This window comes from Heterodontus francisci, chromosome 38 (assembly GCF_036365525.1).
Source record: "Heterodontus francisci isolate sHetFra1 chromosome 38, sHetFra1.hap1, whole genome shotgun sequence".
NCBI classification, from domain to species: domain Eukaryota; kingdom Metazoa; phylum Chordata; class Chondrichthyes; order Heterodontiformes; family Heterodontidae; genus Heterodontus; species Heterodontus francisci.
The window spans coordinates 5035801-5059547 of NC_090408.1; the positions used below are offsets into that span (position 1 = coordinate 5035801).

A 23747-nucleotide genomic window follows, 5' to 3' on the forward strand; every position below is an offset into this window, starting at 1 on the left:
GGACTTATCTATTTTCACACTTTCCAAAATTGATAACACCTCCTCCTTGTGAACCTCAATCCCATCTAGCCTAGTAGCCTGAATCTCAGTATTCTCCTCGACAACATTTTCTTTCTCTACTGTAAATACTGACACAAAATATTGATTTAACACTTCCCCTATCTCCTCTGATTCCACACACAACTTCCCACTACTATCCTTGATTGGCCCTAATCTAACTCTAGTCATTCTTTTATTCCTGATATACCTATAGAAAGCCTTAGGGTTTTCCCTGATCCTATCCGCCAATGACTTCTCGTGTCCTCTCCTTGCTCTTCTTAGCTCTCCCTTTAGATCCTTCCTGGCTAGCTTGTAACTCTCAAGCGCCCTAACTGAGCCTTCACATCTCATCCTAACATAAGCCTTCTTCTTCCTCTTGACAAGCGCTTCAACTTCTTTAGTAAACCACGGCTCCCTCGCTCGACAACTTCCTCCCTGCCTCACAGGTACATACTTATCAAGGACACGCAGTAGCTGCTCTTTGAATGCTCCTATTTCACACAATACCTGGTGATCAAGGTCCATTGTGGGTTGAATGTGTCAGGGAATGGTCCTTTGTCCTTCCAAGCACTGTTTGTTAAATGTAAATGTCTTTTCCAGCCATGGCTGATCTGTTTAACAAGTCATTTCCTCGCTTCAGCAACAATTTAAATTCAATGTTCATGACAAAATTAATATGCCTCATTCTTGGCAGGTGGGGGCCTAGCAGGACAACATAATTGCTCTGGAGAGACTACAGAGGAAATTTACAAGAATGTTACCAGGGTTTGAAAGTTGCAACTACGAGGAAAGATTGGATTGGCTAGGGTTGTTTTCCCGAGAACAGAGGAGGCTGAGGGGTGACTTAATTGAGGTATACTAAATAATGATGGGTTTAGACAGAGTAGACAGGAAGGACTTGTTTCCCCCAGCGGAGAGGCCAATTACCAGGAGGCACAGATTTAAGGTGATTGGTCGAAGGATTAGAGGGGACATGAGGAAAAACTTTTTCACTCAGAGGATGATGGGTGTCTGGAAGTCACTGCCAGGAATGATGGTGGAGGCAGAAACCCTCAATTCTTTTTAAAGGTGCCTGGACATGTACCTGAAGTTCTGTAACATCCAAGGCTATGGACCAGGTGCTGGAAGGTGGGATTAGATTGGGTGGCTCGTTTGTTCAGCCGGTACGGACACGACGAGCTGAATGAACGGGCTGTGCCGTAAATTTTCTCTGGTTCTATAGTACCCAGTTTGAGGCTGATTGTGTCCCTTTGTGACTTTTGAAACACTCTCGCATTCCCAATTTTTGATCCATGTTTTTTAATTTTATAGGTGTTTTTAGAGTGTTTCCCTTTAAGAAACTTTTTTTTAGGCTAGCTTGTTTTGATGGAGCATAGCGGGTGCTTTCAAATGTCCCCTTCTTGTTTGTTTTTACGCCGTTTATTTGAGGTTTTTATTCAGCACTTTCGCTTTATTTGTTGATACAGCTGTTTGATAGGCAGTTCAAGTGTTTTTCCCTGTGCTTGAAAGCTACAGATCATTTATTTTCCTTTCAGCTGAGCTGAATTAATGGAGACTGTACTGTGTTCGGCAGTTTCCGTGCTTTTTTTCAGTATCCGACTTTTCCTGTGCTTTTTTTTCAGTTTGCGCGCTTTTGGAGTTTTTCCTCTCCCCGCCCTCGCAATCTGCCTGAGAGAAGGATTGTGTTTTCGCCTATTTTGGTCTCTCACATGGAGCCTTTAGAAATTTAATTTTTTAAGATCTTCTAAAGCTTTTTTGTAAACCGAGATTTCTCAATTGTCGGCACAATGACACCTTGCTTTTCAGCCACGTTTCCATTCTATGGTGCTTCTGTCAGCCTTCTAAGGTTTGTAGTTTGTTTTTCTCTTCAGCTGGTTGTTTTAAAGTTTCTTCCCTTCTGGCTGAAGGATGATAGTTGCTTCATATTTTCTCTTCTGGGTGTAGGATCCCACCACTGTTCACCATATATATGCTGGGTTCTGTGTGCTGCCACCATATAGAGTTTAGCCAGTAGCCAGACAGGTTCTTCGACTAAAATAGAAGGGGGGTGGGGGGGTGGGTGGTGTTGAAATGGCAAGCGACTGGAAGCTCAGGGTCATATTTTTGGACTGAGCGGAAGTGTTCCACTGTCACCCAAACTGCGTTTGGTCTCCCAACTGTGAGCACAAATACAGTATAATAAATTGAAAGAAGTACAAGTAAATCACTGCTTCACCTGGAAGGAGCGTTAGGGCCTTGGACGGTGAGGAGAGAATAGACAAAAGGTCAGATATTACACTTCCTGCGGTTGCATGGGAAGGCGCCATGGGAAGGGGATGAGGTGTTGGGAGTGATGGAGAAGTGGATCAGGGTGTTGCGAAGGGAACAATTCCTTCAGAATGCTGACAGGGAAAGGGAAGGGAATATGTGTTTGGTGGTGGCATCATGCTGGAGGTGGCGGAGGATGATCCTTTGGATGTGGAGGCTGGTGGGGTGGAAAGTGAGGACAAGGGGAACCTTGTTGCAGTTCTGGGAGGGAGGGGAAGGGATGAGGGCAGAAGTGTGGGAAATAGGTCGGACATGGTTGAGGGCCCTGTCAACCACAGCAGGGGCGGGAGGAGGGAATCCACGGTTGAAGAGAAAAGATGTGTCAGAAGCGCTGTTGTGGAACAACATCAGAACACATACAGTCACAGTGTTATAGAGTTCTACAGCACAGAAACAGGCCCTTTGGCCCATTGTGTCCATGCGGGCCATCAAGCACCTAACTATTCTCATCCCATTTTCCAGCACTTGGCCCATAGCCTTGTATGCTGTGGCATTTCAAGGGCTCATCTAAATAATTTTTAAATGTTGTGAGGGTTCCTGCCTCTACCACCTCTTCAGGCAGTGTGTTCCAGATTCCAACCACCCTCTGGATGAAAATCTTTTTCCTCAAATCCCCTCCAAACCTCCTGCCCATTACCTTAAATCTATGCCCACAGCTTTTTGTCACTTCCACTAAGGGAAAAAGCTTCTTCCTATCTATCCTATCTATGCCCTTCATAATTTTGTATACCTCAATCAGGTCCTCCTTCAGCCTTCTGTTCATAGCTGAAATGCTTCAGCCAGGCAAAATCTAGGTGGATCTCCTCTGCACCCTCTCCAGTGCAATCACATCCTTCCTATAGTGTGGCGACCAGAACTGTACACAGTACTCCAGCTGTGGCCTAACTAGCATTTTGCCCCTCAAATTTATTTTCCAATATTTTCCCTACCACTGATGTTAGACTCACCGGCCGATAATTACCTGTTTTATTCCTACGACCCTTCTTGAATAATGGTACCACATTCGCTGTCCTCCAGTCCTCTGGCAACTCTCCTGTGGCCAGAGAGGATTTGAAAATTTGTGACAGAGCCCCTGCAATCTCCTCCCTTGCCTCACATAACAGCCTGGGATACATCTCATCTGGGCCTGGGGATTTATCCACTTTAAAGCCCACTACTCCCTTTCAATGGTAATTTGTTTAAGTATATCACAATCATCCTCCCTGATCTCTACACCTACATTGTCCTTCTCCATAGTGAACACAGATGAAAAGTAATCATACAAAACCTCACCTATGTCCTCCAGCTCCACACACAGATTGCAACTTTGGTCCCTAATAGGCCCTACTCTTTCCCTGGTTATCCTCTTGCCCTTAACATACTTATAAAACACCTTTGGATTTTCCTTTATCATGTCTGCCAGTATTTTTTCATGCCCCCTCTTAACTCTCCGAATTACTTTTTTAAGTACCCCCTTACACAGTCTATACTCCTCTCAGGCCTCCACTGTTTTTAGCCCTCTGAATCTGCCATAAGCCTCCTTTTCCTTATCCAATCCTCTGTATCTCTTGACATCCAGGGTTCCCTGGACTTGTTGGTCCTACCCATCACCTTTACGGGAACATGTTGGCCCTGAACTCTCAATATTTCCTTTTTGAATGACTCCCACTGGTCTGATGTAGACTTTCCTACAAGTAGCTTTTCCCAGTCCACTGTGGCCAGATCCTGTTTTATCATATTGAAATCGGCCTTCCGCTAATTCAGTACCTTTATTTCCGATCCATCTTTGTCCTTTTCCATAACTGCCTTAAATCTTACAGAGTTATGGTCACTATCCCCGAAATGCTCCCCACTGACACTTCTACCACTTGTCTGGCCTCATTCCCTCGGATTAGGTCCAGTACTGCCCTTTCTCTTGTAGGACTTTCTACGTACTGGCTCAAAAAGCTCTCCTGTATGCACTTTAAGAATTCCACCCCCTTTAAGCCTTTTGCACCAAAACTATCCCAGTTAATATTGGGAAGTTATTATGACCCTATAATTTTTACACCTCTCTGAGATTTGCCTACATATTTGATCCCCTATCTCTCCCTGTATGTTTGGAGGCCTGTAGTACATTCCCAGCAAAGTGATTACCCCCTTTTTGTTTTAAGTTCTACCCATTTGGCCTCATTTGAGGAAACTTCTAAGAAATCATCCCTCCTTAACTGCAGTAATTGACTCAAAAGAACAAAGAACAGTACAGAACAGGAACAGGCCATTCGGCCCTCCAAGCCTGCGCCGATCTTGATGCCTGCCTAAACTAACACCTTCTGCACTTTCGGGGCCCATATCCCTCTATTCCCTTCCTATTCATGTATTTGTCAAGATGTCTCTTAAACGTCGCTATCGTATCTGCTTCCACCACCTTCCCTGGCAGCATGTTCCAGGCACTCACCACTCTCTGTGTAAAAAACTTGCCTCGCACATCCCCTCTAAACTTTTCCCCTCGCATCTTAAACATATGTCCCCTAGTAACTGACTCTTCCACCCTGGGAAAAAGCTTCTGACTATCCACTCTGTCCATGCCGCTCATAACTTTGTAAACCTCTATCATGTCACCCCTCCACCTCCGTCGTTCCAGTGAAAACAATTCGAGTTTTTCCAACCTCTCCTCATAGCTAATGCCCTCCAGACCAGGCAACATCCTGGTAAACCTCCTCTGTACCCTCTCCAAAGACTCCTTGATCAATAGTGCAATACCACCTCCTCTTTTATACACCCCTCCCACCACCACTCCGTCACCCCTGAAGATTCTATACCCTGGAATATCAAGCTGCCAATCCTGCCCTTCCCTCAACCATGTCTCTGTGATAGCAATAATGTCATATTGCTATGTGTTAATCAACGCCCTCAATTCAACTGCCTTATTTGGAAGACTCCTTGCTTTAAAATAGATGCAATCCAGCCTTGCGTTATTCGCTTCTGACTTAACAGGTCTATATTTGCTTTGCCTTCCAAACTGACTTAGTTTCTCTTGTATATTTGGCTGTGCATCATCCCCTACTGTACCTCCACTCTGTATCCTATCCCCCTGCCAAATTAGTTTAAACCTCCCCTCCCCCAACAGCACTAGCAAACCTCCCAGCAAGGATGTTGGTCATTTTCCGGTTCAGGTGCAGCCCGTCAAACTTGTACATGTCCCACCTTCGCCAGAAACAGACCCAGTGATCCAGGAAACTAAAGCCCTCCCTCCTGCACCATCTCTTCATCCACGCATTCATCTGCTCTATCCTCCTAGTCTTATACTCACTAGCATGTGGAACCAGGAGTAATTCAGAGATTACAACCCTCAAGGTCCCGCTTGTTAATCTGCTACCTAGCTCCCTAAATTCTTGTTGCAGGACATGCCATCCTAGAGTCATGTTTGCGGCCAAAGAAACGCCTTACGATAGAATCCCCTATCACTATAGCTCTCACACTCTTTTTCTTCTCCTCCTGTGCAGCTGATCCTCCTGTGGCGCCACAGACTTGGCTCTTGCTGCATTCATCTGAGAAGCCATCTCCCTCAACAGTATCCAAAGCAGAAAATCGGTTAGCGTGGGAGATGGACCCAGGGGACTCCTGCACTACCTGCCCAGTTCTTCTACTCTGCCTGGTAGTCACCCATTCCTTTTCTGCCTGAGCAGTCTTTACTTGCAGCGTGACCACCTCCCTGTACGTGCTATCCATGATGATCTCAGCCTCACGGATGCTCAACTGTGTCCCCAGCTGCTGCTCCAGATCCGAAATGCGGATTTCGAGTCACTGCAGCTGGAGACACTTCCTGCAAACGTGTTCTCCCTGGACACTGAAAGTGTCCCTGACTTCCCACATTGCACACTCCACGTTGCTGAACTGCCCTGCCATGATTTACCCTTAATTTACTCCCTGAAATTACTCAAAAATTTGAGATTATTTACATTAGGGACCTTGATTCCCTAAAAAATACTAACTATGTAAAAAGAAACTGTAGACCTCACCTTTCTCTTTACTTTAGTTACAAACCCACCTGTTTAGAGTTATTCCCTAACAGCAGTTACTTACCAACCAATCACCTTGCAGCTTTCCTGTGATATTACTGTTCACTTTGTTTTGAAACTCTCTCTCTCTCTCTCCCCCGGGCTCTTTATGCTCCGGCTCCGCTCCCACTGTTTCTCGCTCACTGAGTGAACTCTCTCTCTCTCGGTCTCTTTATGCTCTGCTCCACTCTCGCTGTTTCCCGCGCACTGAGTGAACTCTCTCTCTCCCGATCTCTTTGTGCTCCGGCTCTGATCTCATTATTTCCCGCTCGCTGAGTGAACTCTCTTGCTCTCTCTCCCGGTCTCTTTATGCTCGGGCTTCGCTCTTGCTGTTTCCCGCTCGCTGAGTGTTGGAGACGGAGAAACTGGGAGAATGGGATAGACTCCTCATAGGGGCGGCACAGTGGCGCAGTGGTTAGCACCGCAGCCTCACAGCTCCAGCGACCCGGGTTCAATTCTGGGTACTGCCTGTGTGGAGTTTGCAAGTTCTCCCTGTGTCTGCGTGGGTTTCCTCCGGGTGCTCCGGTTTCCTCCCACATGCCAAAGACTTGCAGGTTGATAGGTAAATTGGCCATTAGCAATTGCCCCTAGTATAAGTAGGTGGTAGGAAAATATAGGGACAGGTGGGGTTGTGGTAGGAATATGGAATTAGTGTAGGATTAGTATAAATGGGTGGTTGATGGTCGGCACAGACTCGGTGGGCCGAAGGGCCTGTTTCAGTGCTGTATCTCTAAAACTAAAAAAACTAAAACTAAGGAAACAGGGTGTCAGGAAGTGTAGTCAAGGTAGCCGTGGGAATCGGTGAGCTTACAATGAATATTAGTAGACAGCCCACATTCTTAGACTGTAGTGTTTAAACATTAATCTTTATTGCATAGTAACTATATACACTCTACACTAGCCTGTGTGACTCCTTTTATTCCTTTGTGAAGTGAAAATCAAGTGTCCTGAGATTGAAGGGCTGGAAGCATTGCTCCTGGGTTTCTGCCTGATACTCAGGCCCACAGCAACTTCTCGCGGAGGGAAGCAGCACTTGTTCAACCCCTTCCCCAATCCCTGGCTGTGCCACAATAGATCCCTTGAAAGTGTATCAAATCCAGCGATTTGCACTGTTTGAGCATGGAGCCTCTGTTTCACTATGGCTGCCTACCGTGAGAGAGCAGCTAAAAAGGAAGATCTTTAATAATCTTTGTCCAGACCAGTGCCACTCTGTAAATCCTGGCGGATTATGGAGTATGTGACCAGTAGGATTTGTTCAAATTTATACTTTGAGGTTGCTATGAATTAAAATTTGGTTCATGAGGGGTCAATACAAGCCGTCTGGCTGTCGTTTTCGAAAAATGTGTTGGAATGCCAGGTGATCCTGAATTTTATTTCTCGCATTCTGCATCAGTCTGAAACAGCTGAGATTGGGCCGTCAGCCCGTGCCCATATGCAGCAAGACCAGGACAACATTCAGGCTTGGGCTGATCAATGGCAAGTAACATTCGTGCCACACAAGTTCCAGGCAATGACCATCTCAAACAAGGGAGAATCTAAGCATCCCCCACTTGACATTCAAATACATTACCATCACTGAATCCACCATCAACATCCTGGGGATTACCATTGACCAGAAACTGAACTGAACAAGCCATATAATACTGTAGCTACAAGAGCAGTCAGAGGCTGGGAATCCTGCAGCGATTAACTCATCTCCTGACTCGCCAAAGCCTGTTAACCATCTACAAGGCACAAGTCAGGAGTGTGATAGAATACTCTTGCCTGGATGAGTGCAGCTCCAAAAACACTTGCCATGAATGCTGGGCTATATATAGTATGGTTATGATTTAAAAGCTGCGATCTTTAATGCAGTATAAATTCTGCCTAGAGACAAGTCTTGGTTACCATGAGAACAAGGAACCCAGTTCAAAGACCCTTTTGAAGGCAGTGTGCACGCTTGTAAGACCTAAAGAACAATGGGTTTCACTCTCCCAGACTCCCAGGGCTGAATTTTACGAGTGCGCCGCAGGTCGTGGTGGCGCACTCTAAAAACGCAATATTACGTGCGGGGGCTCATTTAAATAGAGGGGGCAGAGTGGCCGCCCCGATGACGTAAGGGGGAGGTGGCCGCGTCCCCGGCAACGGTGTCAGGCGCCACTGAGCAGGCGCCGGCGTAATTTTTAAAGGGCTTTAAGCCTGCACAAATAAGTTTAATTATTAAAGGGTATAAAATAAAAGATTTTTAATACATTGAAAGATAAGTGACGGAGGCCCTTCCCCAACCCTTACAATGGTCATTTCAGGCAATGAAATGACCATCAGTTGTTTGTTCCAATACCTGAACTTTCCCCCCCCTGAACCTCCAATCTTTTGCCCTCAACCCCTTCCCACCATCCCCACATCCAATAAAGATTGATTTCTCCGCTCCTCCACCCCTCCCGCCCTGTAAATTTTATTCCTCCCCCCTCCCCACCAGGTTCTCGCCCAGAACTCCATACAGAGATCCGAAGGCGTGCGGAGCACGAACAGCGGCCATAATGTCGGAGTGGGTTGGCCGCCGCCTGCAGGTAAGTTAATTTAAATATTTTACATGCTCATTTACATATGCTGATGAAGGGCCTGCCGCCAGGCAGCAGGGCAACCGCACAGAGGTCCTGCCTCCACTGGTAATATGTGGCACGCCCTTCTCGATGTCGCGGGTCGAGGCGGACCTATCCCGGCAGCATTTTACTGGCCCCCACGTCGCAACCTGTGCATCGAGGGGCACGTAAAATTCAGCCCTCAGACTGTAGGGAGCCTGTGGCTCTAAAATGCAGATTTGAGTTGCAATTTTTAACACTTGGAAATAAAAGAAGCCCAAGTGGTTTTGCTATAGTTAGACCTATGGTCTCTGAGAATTGTAAAGGGCAAACCTCTATTAACTTTTGAGCTGAATAAATTCGAAAGGCGTTTCCAAAGTCTGGAGGCTGAAAGGAAGACCAGCAAGCAGGGATGTGCAGCCTAAAGAGAGAGATAAAAACAAACAGTTGTTGTCAGATCACCGATACAGCAAAAATCTGCTAAGATTTGAACCCAGTTCGAAAGATGAGGTTTGTGGAGAAGACTAATGGGGTCACCAGAGATTGCCTTATTAATGGAAGACCAGTCAAATATGATCGGAAGAAGTGACCGAGGAGGAGATTGGGGTTTTGAGAAGAACTGGGAGATCCAACCCATTGCAACAGGGAGGAGTTTGGTACTTTTAACTGCAAGGGTACCTTTTCAATACTAATACTGTATTATATAAATGTGGTATGGGGGTTTCTGAGTCCATTAATAAGTTAATGGGAAATTCCTTTCCCTGTAATTTAGTGCATTAGCTACCAACTAAGTATTGTTTAGTTAATGTTGATTTTTAGTCTACTGGTTATAGTAAAAGTCTTAAAATGTGAAATCTTGTCATGTGATTTTTTAAATTGGTCACTGGGAAGTTCATATCACTTGTTTTGAAGTTAATGGTCTCTACTGAGGTTGTATCGCACTCAAGAAGCTCGGCACCATTCAGGACAAAGCAGCCCGCTTGATCGGCAGCCCAAGCACCACCTTAAACATTCACTCTCTCCACCACCGATGCACAGTGGCAGCAGTGTGTACCATTTACAAGATGCAGTACAGAAACTTGCCAAGCACCTCGACAGCACCTTCCAAACCCACTAACTCTTCCACCTACAAGGACAAAAGCAGCAGATGCATGGGAACACCTCCACCGGCAAGTTCCCCTCCAAGCCAACACACCATCCTGACTTGGAACTATATCACTATTCTTTCACTGTTGCTGGGTCGAAATCCTGGAACTCCCTAACAGCACTATGGGTGTACCTACACCACACGGACTGCAGCAGTTCAGGATGTGGCTCACTACCACCTTCTCAAGGTCAATTAGGAATGGGAAACAAATGCTGGCCTGGCCGGCGACGCACACATCCCATGAAAGAACAAAAAAAGTACATCCAGAGAGGCTCTCGCCTCTAATGTTGAATGTTAATTCAATGAAAACAGCTGGACAATGAGTGAAGCAGGCTTTGGATCATACACCAAAGGGGGCAGTCCTTCATTAGATGCAGATTTGCAACTTGGTAAACAAATGTTTTGACACAGGCAACTGGGGTAGCGGCTTCTGGCTTCCTTGCACAATGAGAAAATAGACTGGTGGTGTGATGATGCTGGGAACTCTAATGATAACTTACAAAAACAGTCATTCCTTAAACCATGGCACTTTATTTTTTATGAACAATGCAGTGATGAGCAGGAATGTCATTGGCTAATAAGCAGAATGGATTGATTCAAAGCGAAGAACATTGAAAAATAGTGTTAGTTTTCCTGATTGAGATATTCTTTTCATTGAAATATATATATGTCACTACAGCAAATTAACCTAATCCTCTCCTGCTAGCCATCACTCAGTCTTCGAGGGAACACCTTCATATCTGTACATTCAATGCTGCAACTGCTCCTTGACGGGCATGTGACAATTCACGATATATTGCAGGTGTACCAAAAATATGAGAAATAAAATGTGGAGCCCACAGTGAGCATCTATAAACCTGGGGCACAGCCAACAGTGGCAATATTCTCTTAGTAATACAAAAGCAGCATAACCACTGATCAGAATGGGTTGCTTGAATTATCTTTCTAGATGGAAGGAGCTGTACACACGCAATAGACCCTTGTGTCTGGAAGGAAGAAACGCACAAAGTTCAGCCTTTTCTGTTGGATATTGTTGTAAAGCTTTGGGAGGTGCTGCCTCATTTTTGCTACCAATGATCAAATTATCAAAGGTTCCAGCAAAGCTGACCCATCCACATTAAAGTATCAGCAGTCTTCTTTTGCCACTTTGACTTCTATATTATTTCAATATTTTGAGTAGTTAGCAGAAACAATCAAGATCTATAATTGTTGTCTGCCTTGCCTGGTTATGATGGTGTGATTATCACTTGTGATGTGGATTAGCCCTTTGATAGTCTGCACAGTTGATATATTAAGACCAAGCAGTCCACCAGTAAAACCAAGGTGACCCCACACTTGGTTATTCCTTTGTACAAGGCCGATCCATGCCCAAAGTTAAGCACTCGGTGCTACAGCAACCCTCTGTCTCCTGTTCATGCGAACAAAGTTCTGCAGTGACTCTAAATCTTCAGAGGTTCCAGACCCTCAGACATCACATCACTGAACACTTCCTGGGAGAACTGCAGTCAGCATTTGCTTTTCTTCGGATACTTTCTGAAAAGTAATGTAGTAAACATAATTAACAAAATGAGAAATATCGACAGAGATTTATTGTCCACCTATATATTGCAATATGTGCTTTTTACACTCGGATAGATCAGCAACAACTTGTATTTATAAAGCACCTTTAATATAGTAAATCATCACAAGGCACTTCACAGGAGCGTTATAAAACATAAAATTGGCACAAGCCACATAATGAGATATTAGGTCAGATGGCCAAAAGCTTAATCAAAGAGATAGGTTTTAACGTGTGATTTAAAGGCGGCAAGGTTTAGGGAGAGAATTCCAGAGCTTAGGACCTAAGCAGTTGAAGGCACAACCACCAATAAATGGAGTGAGTAAAATCGGGGATGCTCAAGAGGCCGGAACTAGATGAGCGCAGATGTCTCAGAGAGTTGTATGGCTGGAGGAGCTTACAGGGATAAGGAGGGTCGAGGCCATGGAGGGATTTGAAAACAAGGACGAGAATTTTAAAATCAAGGTGGGAACCAATGTTGGTCAGTGAACACAGGGGTGATAGGGGAAAGGGACTTGGTGCGACTTAAGACATGGCAGCAGAGACTTGGATGACTTCAAGTTTACAGAGGTTAGAATGCGGGAGGTCATTGGAATAGTCAAGTCTAGAAGTAGCAAAGGGATGGATGAGAGTTTCAGCAGCAGATGAGATGAGGCAAGGGTGGAGTCATGCAATGTTACAGAGGTGAAAATAGGCAGTCGTAGTGATGTGGTTGGAAGCACATCTTAGGGTCAAATATGACACCAAGGTTGCGCACAGTCTGGTTCAGCATCAGATAGTTGCCATGGATAGGATGAGTCGGTGCTTAGGGAGCAGAGTTTGTAGGAGGGACCAAAGACAATGGCTTCGCTCCTCCCGATATTTAATTAGAGGAAATTTCTCCTCATCTAGTACTTGGATGACCCTAAGATGAGCTTTGAAGTTAATTCCCAACACTGCCTGAAAAGAACTGTTCTAAAAGATTCCAGTGACCCAGCTACGTGTACTTGGAGGCCAAACAGTTTGCCAGTTTTGGAACAACATATCACATCTGCTGTTTTCTTCAAAAATGAGCAATTATTCAGCCCAAGTGTTTTTTTGTCTGTAACACAGCTCTGAACAAAAATCTCCATTATTTTTCCGGTTAACCGGTGAATGTGTGTGTGTGTGTGAATGAGAGGGGCTAAGGTAAAAAGGGAACTTTAAAATTTCAATCTGTGTGTTTATGTTTTACTTCATTACTGGTTAAGACTTGTTTTATAATAAACTGATAATTTTGTTGTTTATTAAAGAAACCCGGTAGTGTGTTTTATTCTGGGAAAAATAGAGTGTATGATTGACCGTATCGGTAAGTGGGAAAATTTAAATATATGTTGTGATCTGTGGCGAAGTGGAACTAGAATAAACAGTGCACTCCTCCTGCCTCATTCATTACAGTAACAACCACCATCTGCATGCAGAGCGGGTAGATCACAACATCAATCATGCACGAAGCTGATTTGACACCAACGCTGCCATTTTCAAATTCTATGCCCAGTCTATGCCTCATCTTAACCTCGCACAGATGAATACAATGTTGAATGGTGCGAATGACGCCACCCCCAGCACTGTCTTAAGGGATTATGAACTACTTACAGTCGCTGAATTATTTTTTCTGGCTGTTGGTGCAATTGTAAGCATTTTTAAAATTTTGCTCGACTTGACTAAAAGTTTGAGTAGTCTAAAAGAAGAGGTCTGGCTTTTTTTATTTTGAAATACTTTTTTATTCATTTCTGAAACAAGCTGCTTCTCGGCCTTTCTTCAGGGAATTTAACACAACTGGGAGAATAAACAAAGGCCACACAGAGCAGGAGAAGCTACCAGGAGAGGGAGAATGAAGAGGGGGAGAAGGGTGTTCAGCAGGGGCCCATATTTGCAGAGGGTCTTTAGGGAGAAAATCTCTTACCTCAGCTTGACATACCTTCATTTCACATAAGAAATCATGAGTGAAATCTGTCACTGCTGCAGCCACAAGTGCAGATTCAAAGCAGGGTAAGGACCACATTGCCTCAGGCTGTCAAGGTGACTGTGGCTCTTAACCGTCTGGCTCCTTCCAGGCTGCTGCTGGAGATATAAGCAACATCTCGCAGTCTGCAGTATATTGCTGTATAAGGGCTCACTGAGGCTCTCTATACACAGAGAGATAGCTTCATCTCATTCCCTCTTACCAGAAACAAGCAGATGGAGCTAGCATGAGTGTTTGCTCAGATTGCAGGCTTCCCCATCGCACAGGGTGCCATTGACTGCAAGCACATTGCCTTGTGTGCACCTCATATCAACTCAGCTATTTACATGAACCGAAAGGGGTTCCACTCCCTCAATGTGTAGCTGGTGTACTCAGGCAGATCATCAGGCAGGTCAATGTCCACTATCCTGACAGTGGTCATGATTTCTTCATTCTATGGCAGTCCTCTGTGCCACAAGTATTTGACCCACCATGGCAAGTCAAAGACTGACTATTGGGCGACAAGGATTATTCACTCATGACGTGGTTCATGACTGCAATGCGGAACCCACGCACATGTGCACAGCAGGCCTGCAATGAGAGCTATGCTGCCACAAGGAACATTATAGAGCACAACATCTGCATCCATAAGCAACACTTCCACTGCCTGGACCACCCTGGAGGAACACTGCAGCTCTCATCAAGATTCGTGGCACTATGCTGAATGCTGCACAACCTCGTCAGTATGAGGGGACAATACTTGCCACCATCTGTCAGGTGAGAAGCTGTCAGCAGGAGCATGAGGTGGAAGAGGAGAAGCAGGAGGATGAAGTGGAGGAGGAAGAAATGGAAGAGGATGAGGAAGTGCAACAGGGAGTGGAAGAACACAAGAGGAAGGGAGGTTAGAACACAGTCAGAGCCTTTCTGCCCGGGCTCTCTGTGATCAAATAATTCATGAGCGATACCAGTAACCTCAACCACAACTCTCCATTCACCAACAGCCCCATGCTCCTTACCTTTCCTCCATCGCTGACCATTACATCATCGTCTTTCTGACAACACAAAAATAAAACCAACCAGAAAATACACATTCCAATCCAAGTTTATAAATTCAATCATTACATATTACATCCAAAAATAAACTAATCACCCTGTGCATTCATTTAATGCCTTTATTCCATGTTGCATTTGCCTGTCCTCGTGCTCCTATCAGGTGCTTCCCCAGTAGCTGCAGCTTGGCTGATGCGAGGCTCTGAGTTTTAGTAGAGGGGATTGCAGATGGCCTTGCAGAATGACCTCGAGCAGCTCTGTGTCTAGAAGGCTTCAGATTGCACCACCTTGGCCTGAGCTGCAGCAGTCTGGCTGGCTGTCAGGTAACAGCAAGGGCACTGGTGGAGTGGCAGCAGGAATTCTGTCTTCCCGAGAGAGGACAGCTGGTTCATGCTCCATGGAGCCACTGCCACTCCCGGGGCAGCACCTCAGCAATCTGACTGATCTGTTGGGGAACAGACGATGGACTGCTGTGATCCTCTGGAAGCCCCTTTAAACAATGGTATCCAGAACCACGATGGCTGTCATCTTAGCTCTCACGACAGCACTCAGACCTTTGGTGGAAGCTGTTTGTGATGCAATGGAAGCTGAGACATCAGTCAGACTCTGTATTATGGTGGTTCCACAGGTACGCTGATTAAGGTGATCACCAGTACCATGTTGGAAAAAGATGGGCTCCAAGCTCTGCACGAACTCCCTGTGCCACGTTGGTGCTGAACTCCTCCATGCTCCTTGACATTGAACGCAGGTTTTTAGGCAGGCTTTCCGGAGCACCAAGCTTTTGGTTGTGTACACCTATCAACCTATATCTACAGCCTGGCTCATCAACATCATCATCTGACTCATCTGCATCAGAACTCTTGTGTGACCTCGCAAGCTTACACCTGTGCTATGCTTTCTCCTTGCCCTGGTTCCAGTGCACTGTGTCTGAGGACTTACCACAAGCAGATCCTGTCTCTCTCATAGACTCTATAATCTGCACAGTGCCAGTCTCTGAGCTGGTGCCTGTGAGTGCAGGAATGAGTGACAGTGTTTCCTCATCTTCACTATCTTCGTCCCCTTCCTCCATTGAAATGATAAAGGGACATTGTTTGGGTTGTGTTGAGGGGAGAGGAGATAGTAAGAAGTCCATGCTTACAACATGGAGAATATCACAGTTGTACTGTGGGAGGACACCTCAGAGGGGTCATGCAGCGAGGCAATATGGGTGGAGCTCAGGAATAGGAAGGGTGCAGTCACGATGTTGGGGGTTTACGACAGGCCTCCCAACAGCTAGCGGGAGGTAGAGGAGAGAAAAGGGCGGCACAGTGGCGCAGTGGTTAGCACCGCAGCCTCACAGCTCCAGCAACCCGGGTTCAATTCTGGGTACTGCCTGTGTGGAGTTTGCAAGTTCTCCCTGTGTCTGCCTGGGTTTCCTCCGGGTGCTCCGGTTTCCTCCCACATGCCAAAGACTTGCAGGTTGATAGGTAAATTGGCCATTAGCAATTGCCCCTAGTATAAGTAGATGGTAGGGAAATACAGGGACAGGTGGGGATGTGGTAGGAATATGGAATTAGTGTAGGATTAGTATAAATGGGTGGTTGATGGTCGGCACAGACTCGGTGGATCGAAGGGCCTGTTTCAGTGCTGTATCTCTAAACTAAACTAAACTAAACATCTACAGCTTGTTAGACAGAGCAGATTGTGTGATGAGGGGGAAGTGGGATGATACAGGGAGGATTAGGTATGTGGATATCCTCATCATTGATACCTCCAACCCCACCAGTGGCCGTGGCCTCAGCGATGCCCCTTTCCATAATATCCACCACTGTCTCCTCCATGGTGCTTAAAACATGCAGACTCGCTTGTGTACTCCAGTTCTTTCCTGCTGCCTGCTGTTATGAACCACCTTCTCCTGCAAGAAAGAGGGAAGTGAGTTAGTGAGTGTCCTACAATATACTCAGGTAATGTGGCTGTCATGGTTGAATAGCTGCCAGTGTGCGGGAGTTGTGAGTTGTGAAACTTGCAACACTGCTAAATGTATGAGAGTGAGGTAAAGCATTTGAATAGTAGGGTTGAGTCCTGATTGATCGAGATTTTTGGTAGGTGAGTGATGGGGCCGAGGTTAGTGGTGCAGTTGGTAAGATACACAATTTAAAGATGAACTCATTCACTTTGACAACTTGTGCCCGATCGTTAAACTTCTTCCTGCACTGCAGCCATGCTGTTGAGCAAGATCCTAGCATTAACCTCTGCTGCTACTACTTCCCACTGCTTCCTGAGCCTGTATCTGGAGGGCCTCCAATGTATCCTGCACTTCATGCTTTCTGCACTCTTATATAGACTAAATGATACAATTTTAAAGTGGTTGCAGCAACAGAGCCACCTGGGAGTGGAAGATCTAAGAGCTGGGAGTCTTAGAAGCTGGCAGGATCAGTTGAGAAAGCTGTTAAAAATGTATGTGGGATCCTGGGCTTCAGAAAAGGACGAATGTTATGCTAAACTTATACCACTTTTATGCTTTTTGCATTCTTATATAGCCTGTACTGAACACATTTCATCAGACCTGTTGCTGATCAGCTTTGTGAAGAAGCTGTGATAGTTGGTCTTCAATCCTAATGCAGCATTCCAGTATCACTGACAAAGTCAGTAAACGGTCTCAGAACTGATTAGATTCATCATAGGCTCCTAACACGACAATGCCACATTGGGCAAAACAGCTGTCCCCGAAGCTGCTCTTCTGATAAGAGATCAATTACTCTCAATTACCAGCCAGGTCTTTCCTGCCTATTCCCACGAGGCCTTCATACAGCCCTTTAATTGGGTTTTCTCCTGATGTGATCACACCGGGCAGCCAATTCAGCAGCATTCTGTGTCCATGCTCCTTGTAACTTTTAGAACCTGTTGATTAAAAAATGCAAGTATCTTAAATATTACAGACTAACAATGTGGCCTCATATAGATTACAACAGCTGCATTATTTAAAATCATAATGGTTTGACTAATTTTTGACAAATCTATAAGCAACAAAGGCTGATTCCTCAGACTCCCAGTGACTGAGGAGCTGCTTTAGACAGAGAGGGAGAGAAAAAGCTTAAGAGAGAGAGAGCGCGTGAGGAGCAGCTTTTGAGAGAGAGGGAGAGGGAGAGAAAGGAGCTATTTTACAGAGAAAGACCAAGGAGCTGCTTTAGTGAGAGAGAGAGAGCGTGAGAAAACGAGGATCTGCTTTAGAGAGAGGGAGAGAGAGAGTATGCAGCTGCTATAGAGAGAGAGAAGTCAAGAATGAGGAGCAGCTTTGGAAAGGAGAGAGGAACTTCTTTAGAGAGAGAGTGCGAGAAGTTGCTTAGGGAGAGAGACAGCGAGGAACTGCTTTAGACAGAGAGAGAGAACGAGCGACGGGCTGCTTTAGAGAGAGGGAGAGAAAGGAACTACTTTGGGGAGAGAGAGCGAAAAAGAGTGAGGAGTTGCTTTAGAAAGAGAGAGAAAGAGCACAGAGCTGCTTTAAAGTGAGAGAGAGAGAGAGATATTGCTTTAGGAAGAAAAGTAGTAAGTGAAATTGGAAGCTAGTGAAAACAAAGAGCAGTATCAAAATAAGGAAAAATGTTAAAAAGGCAAAATTAAAGGCACTTTATCTGAATGCACGCAGCATTTACAACAAGATAGATGAATTGATGGTACAAATAGAAGCGACATGATAGAGGTTTACAGAGTTATAAGTGGCATGGACAGAGTGGATAGTCAGAAGCTTTTTCCCAGGGTGGAAGAGTCAGTTACTAGGGGACATAGGTTTAAGGTGCGAGGGGCAAAGTTTAAAGGGGATGTGCGAGGCAAGTTTTTTACACAGAGGGTGGTGAGTGCCTGGAACTTGCTGCCAGGGGAGGTGGTGGGAGCAGATACGATAGCGACGTTTAAGAGACATCTTGACAAATACATGAATAGGAAGGGAATAGAGGGATATGGGCCCCGGAAGTGCAGAAGGCGTTAGTTTAGGCAGGCATCAAGATCGGCGCAGGCTTGGAGGGCTGAATGGCCTGTTCCTGTGCTGTACTGTTCTTTGTTCTAGAAGTAAACAGGTATTATCTAATTGCCATTACAGAGACATGGCTGCAGGGTGACCAAAGCTGGGAACTGTATAATCAAGGATATCCAACTTTTAGGAAGGATAGGCAAAAAAGAAAAGGAGCTGGGGTAACGCTGTTAGTAAAGGATGAGATCAGTACATTAGTGAGACAGGATCTTAGAACAGAAGTTCAAGATGCAGAAACAGTTTGGGTGGAGCTAAGAAACAGCAAGGGGCAGAGTTGTTTATTGGCCACCAAACAGTAGTAGTAATGTAGGGCACGGCATAAATCAAGAAATTAGAGGGGCATATAACAAGGGTAATACAGTAATCATGGGGGACATCAATCTATATATAGTCTGGGTAAACCTAATTTGCACTGCGGAGGACGAATTCCTGGAATGTATGCAAGAGGGTTTTCTAGAACAGTGTGTTGGGAACCATCTAGACAGTGGGCTATTTTAGATCTAGTATTGTGCAATGAGTAAGGACTAATTTTTTTTTATTTGTTTGTGGGATGTGGGTGTCGCTGGCTAGGCCAACATCCCTAATTGCCCTTGAACTGAGTAGCTTGCTAGGCCATTTTAGAGGGCATTTTAAGAGTCAACCACATTGCTATGGGTCCGGAGTCACATGTAGGCCAGACCAGGTAAGGACATCAGATTTCCTTCCCTAAAGGAGATTAGTAAATGGGTTTTTACAACCATCGACAATGGTTTCATGGACTAGCTTTTAATTTCAGATTTATTAATTGAATTCAAATCTGCCATCTGCCGTGGTGGGATTTGAACCCATGTCCCCGGAGCATTAGCCTGGCCTCTGGATTACTAGTCTAGTGACATTACCACTACGCCACTGCCTCCCCCCTCCTAATTAATAATCTCATTGTAAAGGAACCTTTAGGGAAGAGTGACCATAATATGATAGAATTTTACACTAAGTTTGAAAATGATGTAGTTCAATCTGACACCAGGGTCTTAAATCTAAACAAAAGAAACTACGAAGGTATGAGGGCCAAGTTGGCTGTGGTAAATTGGGAAACTACATTATAAGGTATGACGGTAGACAGGCTAGCAATTAAAGAATTAACATGTACTTTACAACATATTTACATTCCCTTGAGGCACAAAACCCAACAGAAAAAGTGATCCAACAAGAGAAGTTAAAGATTGTATTAGATCAAAAGAACAGACTTATAAAGTTGTGAAAAAAAGTCTGAGGATTGGGAGCATTTTAGAATTCAGCAAAGGGGGACCAAGAAACTGATTAAGAAAGGGATAAAAGAATATGAAAGTAAACTAGCGAGAAACATAAAAATGGACTGTAAAAGCTGCTGCAGGTACGTACCAGGACAGACAGGGGAATTTATAATGGGGAATAAGGAAATGGCAGAGAAACTAAAACAACTATTTAGTGTCTGTCTTCATGGAGGAATATACAAAAAACCTCCCTGAAATATTAGAGAACCAAGGGACTAACGAGAATGGGGAACTGAAAGAAATTAGTATAAGTAAAAAAGTAGTACTGGAGAAATTAATGGGACTGTAAGTTGGTACATCCCCTGGACCTGATTATCTACATCCCAGAATGTTGAAAGAGGTAGCTATGGAGATAGTGGATGCGTTGGTGGTCATCTTCCAAAATTCTATAGATTCTGGAATGATTCCTGCAGATTGGAAGGTAGCACATGCAACCCCACTATTTAAGAAAGGAGGGAGACAGAAAATGGAGAACTATAGACCTGTTAGCCTGACATCAGTAGTAAGGAAAATGCTGGAATCTATTATAAAGGGTGTGATAACTGGACACTTAGAAAATAATGGTAAGATTGGGCAGAGTCAACATGGATTTATGAAGGGGAAATCATGTTTGACAAACCTTTGGAGCTTTTTGAGGATGTAACTAGCAAAATACATAAGGGGGAACCAGTGGATGTGGTGTATTTGGATTTTCTGAAGGTTTTCAATAAGGTCCCCACAAGATAGTAAATAAAATTAGAGCACACGGGATTGGGGGTAATATACTGGCATGGATTGAGAACTGGTTAACGGACAGAAAACAGAGAGTAGAAATAAACAGGTCATTCTCAGGTTTGCAGGCTGTGACTAGTGGGGTACTGCAAGGATCAGTACTTGGGTCCCAGATAATCACAGTCTATATCAGTGATTTGGATGTGGGGACCAACTATAAGATTTCCAAGTTTGCTGATGACACAAGACTAGGTGGGAATGTGAGTTGTGAGGAGGATGCAAAGAGGCTTCAAGGGGATTTAGACAGGCTAATAGAGTGGGCAAGAAAATGGCAGATGGAATATAATGTGGAAAAATGAGAAGTTATCCAGTTTGGTAGGAAAAACAGAAATGCAGAGTATTTCTTAAATGGTGAGAGACTGGAAAGTGTTGATGTCCAAAGGGACCTGGGTGCCCTTGTTCATGAGTCACTGAAAGCTAACATGCAGGTGCAGCAAGCAATTAGGAAGGCAAATGGTATGTTGGCCTTTATTGCAAGAGGATTTGAGTACAGCAGTAAAGAAGGTTTGCTGCAATTGTAGAGAGTCCTGTTGAGACTGCACCTGGAGTATTGTGTACAGTTTTGGTCTCCTTACCTAAGGAAGGATATACTTGCCATAGAGGGAGTGCAAGAAGGTTCACCAGACTGATTCCTGGGATGGTGGGATTGTCCTATGAGGATAGATTGAGGAAGCTGGACCTGTATTCTCAGGAGTTTAGAAGAATGAGAGGTGATCTCATTGAAGCATTAAAAAATTCTTACAGGGCTCGACAGGGTAGATGCAGGAAGGATGTTTCTCCTGGTTGGGAATCTAGAACCGGGGACAGTCTCAGAATAAGGGGTAGGCCATTTAAGACTGAGATGAGGAGGACTTTCTTCACTCAGAGGGTGGTGAATCTTTGAAATTTTCTACCCCAGAGGGCTGTGGAGGCTCAGTCATTGAGTATATTCAACACAGTGATAGCTAGATTTCTAGATATCAAAGATATCAAGGGATATGGAGGTAGTGCAGGAAAATGGCATTGAGGTAGAAGATCTGCCATGATCTGGTTGAATGGGGGAGTAGATGCTTTATAGAAAGAGAGCGCGCGAGAGAGGAGCTGCTTTATAGAGAGAGAGAGAGAGAGAACGAGGAGATGCTTAGAGAAAGAGAGCAAGATGCTTTAGAGAGGGAGAGAGAGTGAGGAAATAAACAATAAAATAAAAGCAAAATACTGCGGATGCTGGAAATCTGAAATAAAAACAAGAAATGCTGGAACCACTCAGCAGGTCTGGCAGCATCTGTGGAAAGAGAAGCAGAGTTAACCTTTCGGGTCAGTGACCCTTCTTCGGAACTCAGAGAGAGTGAGGAACTGTTTTAGAGGGAGAACAAGAGATGATCTGCTTTAGAGAGAGAGTGTGTGTGAGGGGCTGCTTTGAAGAGAGAGACAGAGAACGAGGAGGGACGAAGGTAGCAGGTCATGACTGAGTGCAGCTTGAGACAGAGTGTGAGATTGCGAATTTGCTAAGTGAAGGAATTCAGTGCAGTGGGGGAAGAGGTGCTGTTCTGATCTTTTACAAAAAAGGAGTGGTCTGAGAATGGGAGCCAGAGAACAGCAGCGAGACATGAGAGCTGAAGCCCAGAAGCATTAATTAGTTGAGCAGGCAGGTAAGTGGTTGCCAAGTTTTAAGTTGTTTTTTATTTCCTTTCTAAGTGGACGCTGTAGTTTAACTGGTACTGGGGAGATGTAAGTATTGCATTAAATGTATAGCTTAACTAGTTAAACCAATTGATATAACTACAGATAATTGTTGAGTGATATTTGTTAAATAAAACACAGCAAAGATGGCAGGGCAGGTGATGTGTTGCAGCTGCAGCATGTGGAAACTGGTGGACACCAGTGTGATCCACAATAAACATGTCTGCAGTAAGTGCCTGCAGTTTGAGGAACGTCGGCTCAGAGTTGATGAGCTTGAGTTCAAGCTTTGGACACTGCAATGCATCAGGGAGGGAGAAAGTTACCTGAACACTTTGTTCCGGGAGGCAGTCCCCCCTTAGGGTAGGTACTTCAGATTTGGTCTGTGTTCAGGGACAGGAGGGTGTGACTGCAAGAGCAGCAGGTCTGCGGATCCCCAGAAGGTGGCATTGGAGGAGCCTCAGCCCTTGCTGGTTCAAGGTTCTTGCAACTTGTATGGCTGAGAGCAGGAACTGCAGGGAGGATGAGCAAACTGACCACGGCATCGTAGTGCAGGGGGGCATTCAAGTGGGGGGAGTAAAAAGGAATGTAGCTGTAGTAGGGGACACTAGCATTAGAGGGATAGATACGGTTCTATGCAGCTGAGAGTATGTGTCCCGAAGGTTGTGTTTCCTGTCCGTGCCAGAGTTAAGGACATTTCCTCAGGGCTAGGGAGGAACTTGGAGTGGGAGGGGAAGGATCCAGTTGTTGTGGCTCACGCGGGTACTAACAGCATATGTAGGACTAAGAAAGAGGTTCTTCTGAGGGAGTTTGAGCAGCTTTGGGTTAATTAAAAAGCAGAACCTCAAAGAAAATAATCTCTGTATTACTACCAGAGTCACAAGCAAATTGGCACTGATTAAATAAGATTAGAGAGTTGAATGCATGGCTCAATAATTGGTGTGGGAGAAGTGGGTTTGAATTCATGGGGCACTGGCACCAGTACTGGGGGAAAAAGGGAGCTATTCCATTAGGAGGGCCATCACCTGTACCATGCTGGGACCAGCATCCTGGTGAATCATGTAACCAGGGCAGTAGAGAGAGCTTTAAACTAAATAGTGGGGGAGGAGGGTTCACATGAGGGGAGATCTGGAAAGTTAAAGAGAAAGGACAAGGCAATATTGCAGGCTAATGATACGGTTATGAGGACCAGAGTGTGACAGGAAGGGACAGAGTGTACAAACGTAAGAGTGCACCAGCAAATAAGGTCAGAGTAGGCAAAAATGGTAAGAAGACAGAATTAAAGTCGCTTTGTCCGAATGCTCACTGCAGTTGTAACAAAATGGATGAATTGATAGCACAAATAGAAATAAATGAGTATAATCTGACAGCCATTACA

At 44.9% G+C, this 23747-nt stretch overlaps 1 protein-coding gene across 5 annotated transcripts in view; it reads right to left on the minus strand.

Annotated features, from left to right (window-relative positions):
* Nucleotides 1-10592: 10592 nt before the first annotated feature.
* ankdd1a (ankyrin repeat and death domain containing 1A) overlaps nt 10593-23747 on the minus strand; it is a 216259-nt gene continuing 203104 nt past the window's right edge. For 4 of the 5 annotated variants that reach the window (XM_068017665.1, XM_068017664.1, XM_068017662.1 and 1 more), the window contains 2 exons: nt 17393-17524; nt 10593-11606 (listed from right to left, as the gene is read on the minus strand). In XM_068017665.1, the coding sequence (XP_067873766.1) occupies nt 11545-11606; nt 17393-17524 (194 nt within the window). In that variant the 3' untranslated portion in view covers nt 10593-11544. Of the gene's footprint in view, nt 11607-16394; nt 16539-17392; nt 17525-23747 lie in introns of all 5 variants that reach the window. The other variant, XR_010969690.1, reaches the window with a different exon arrangement.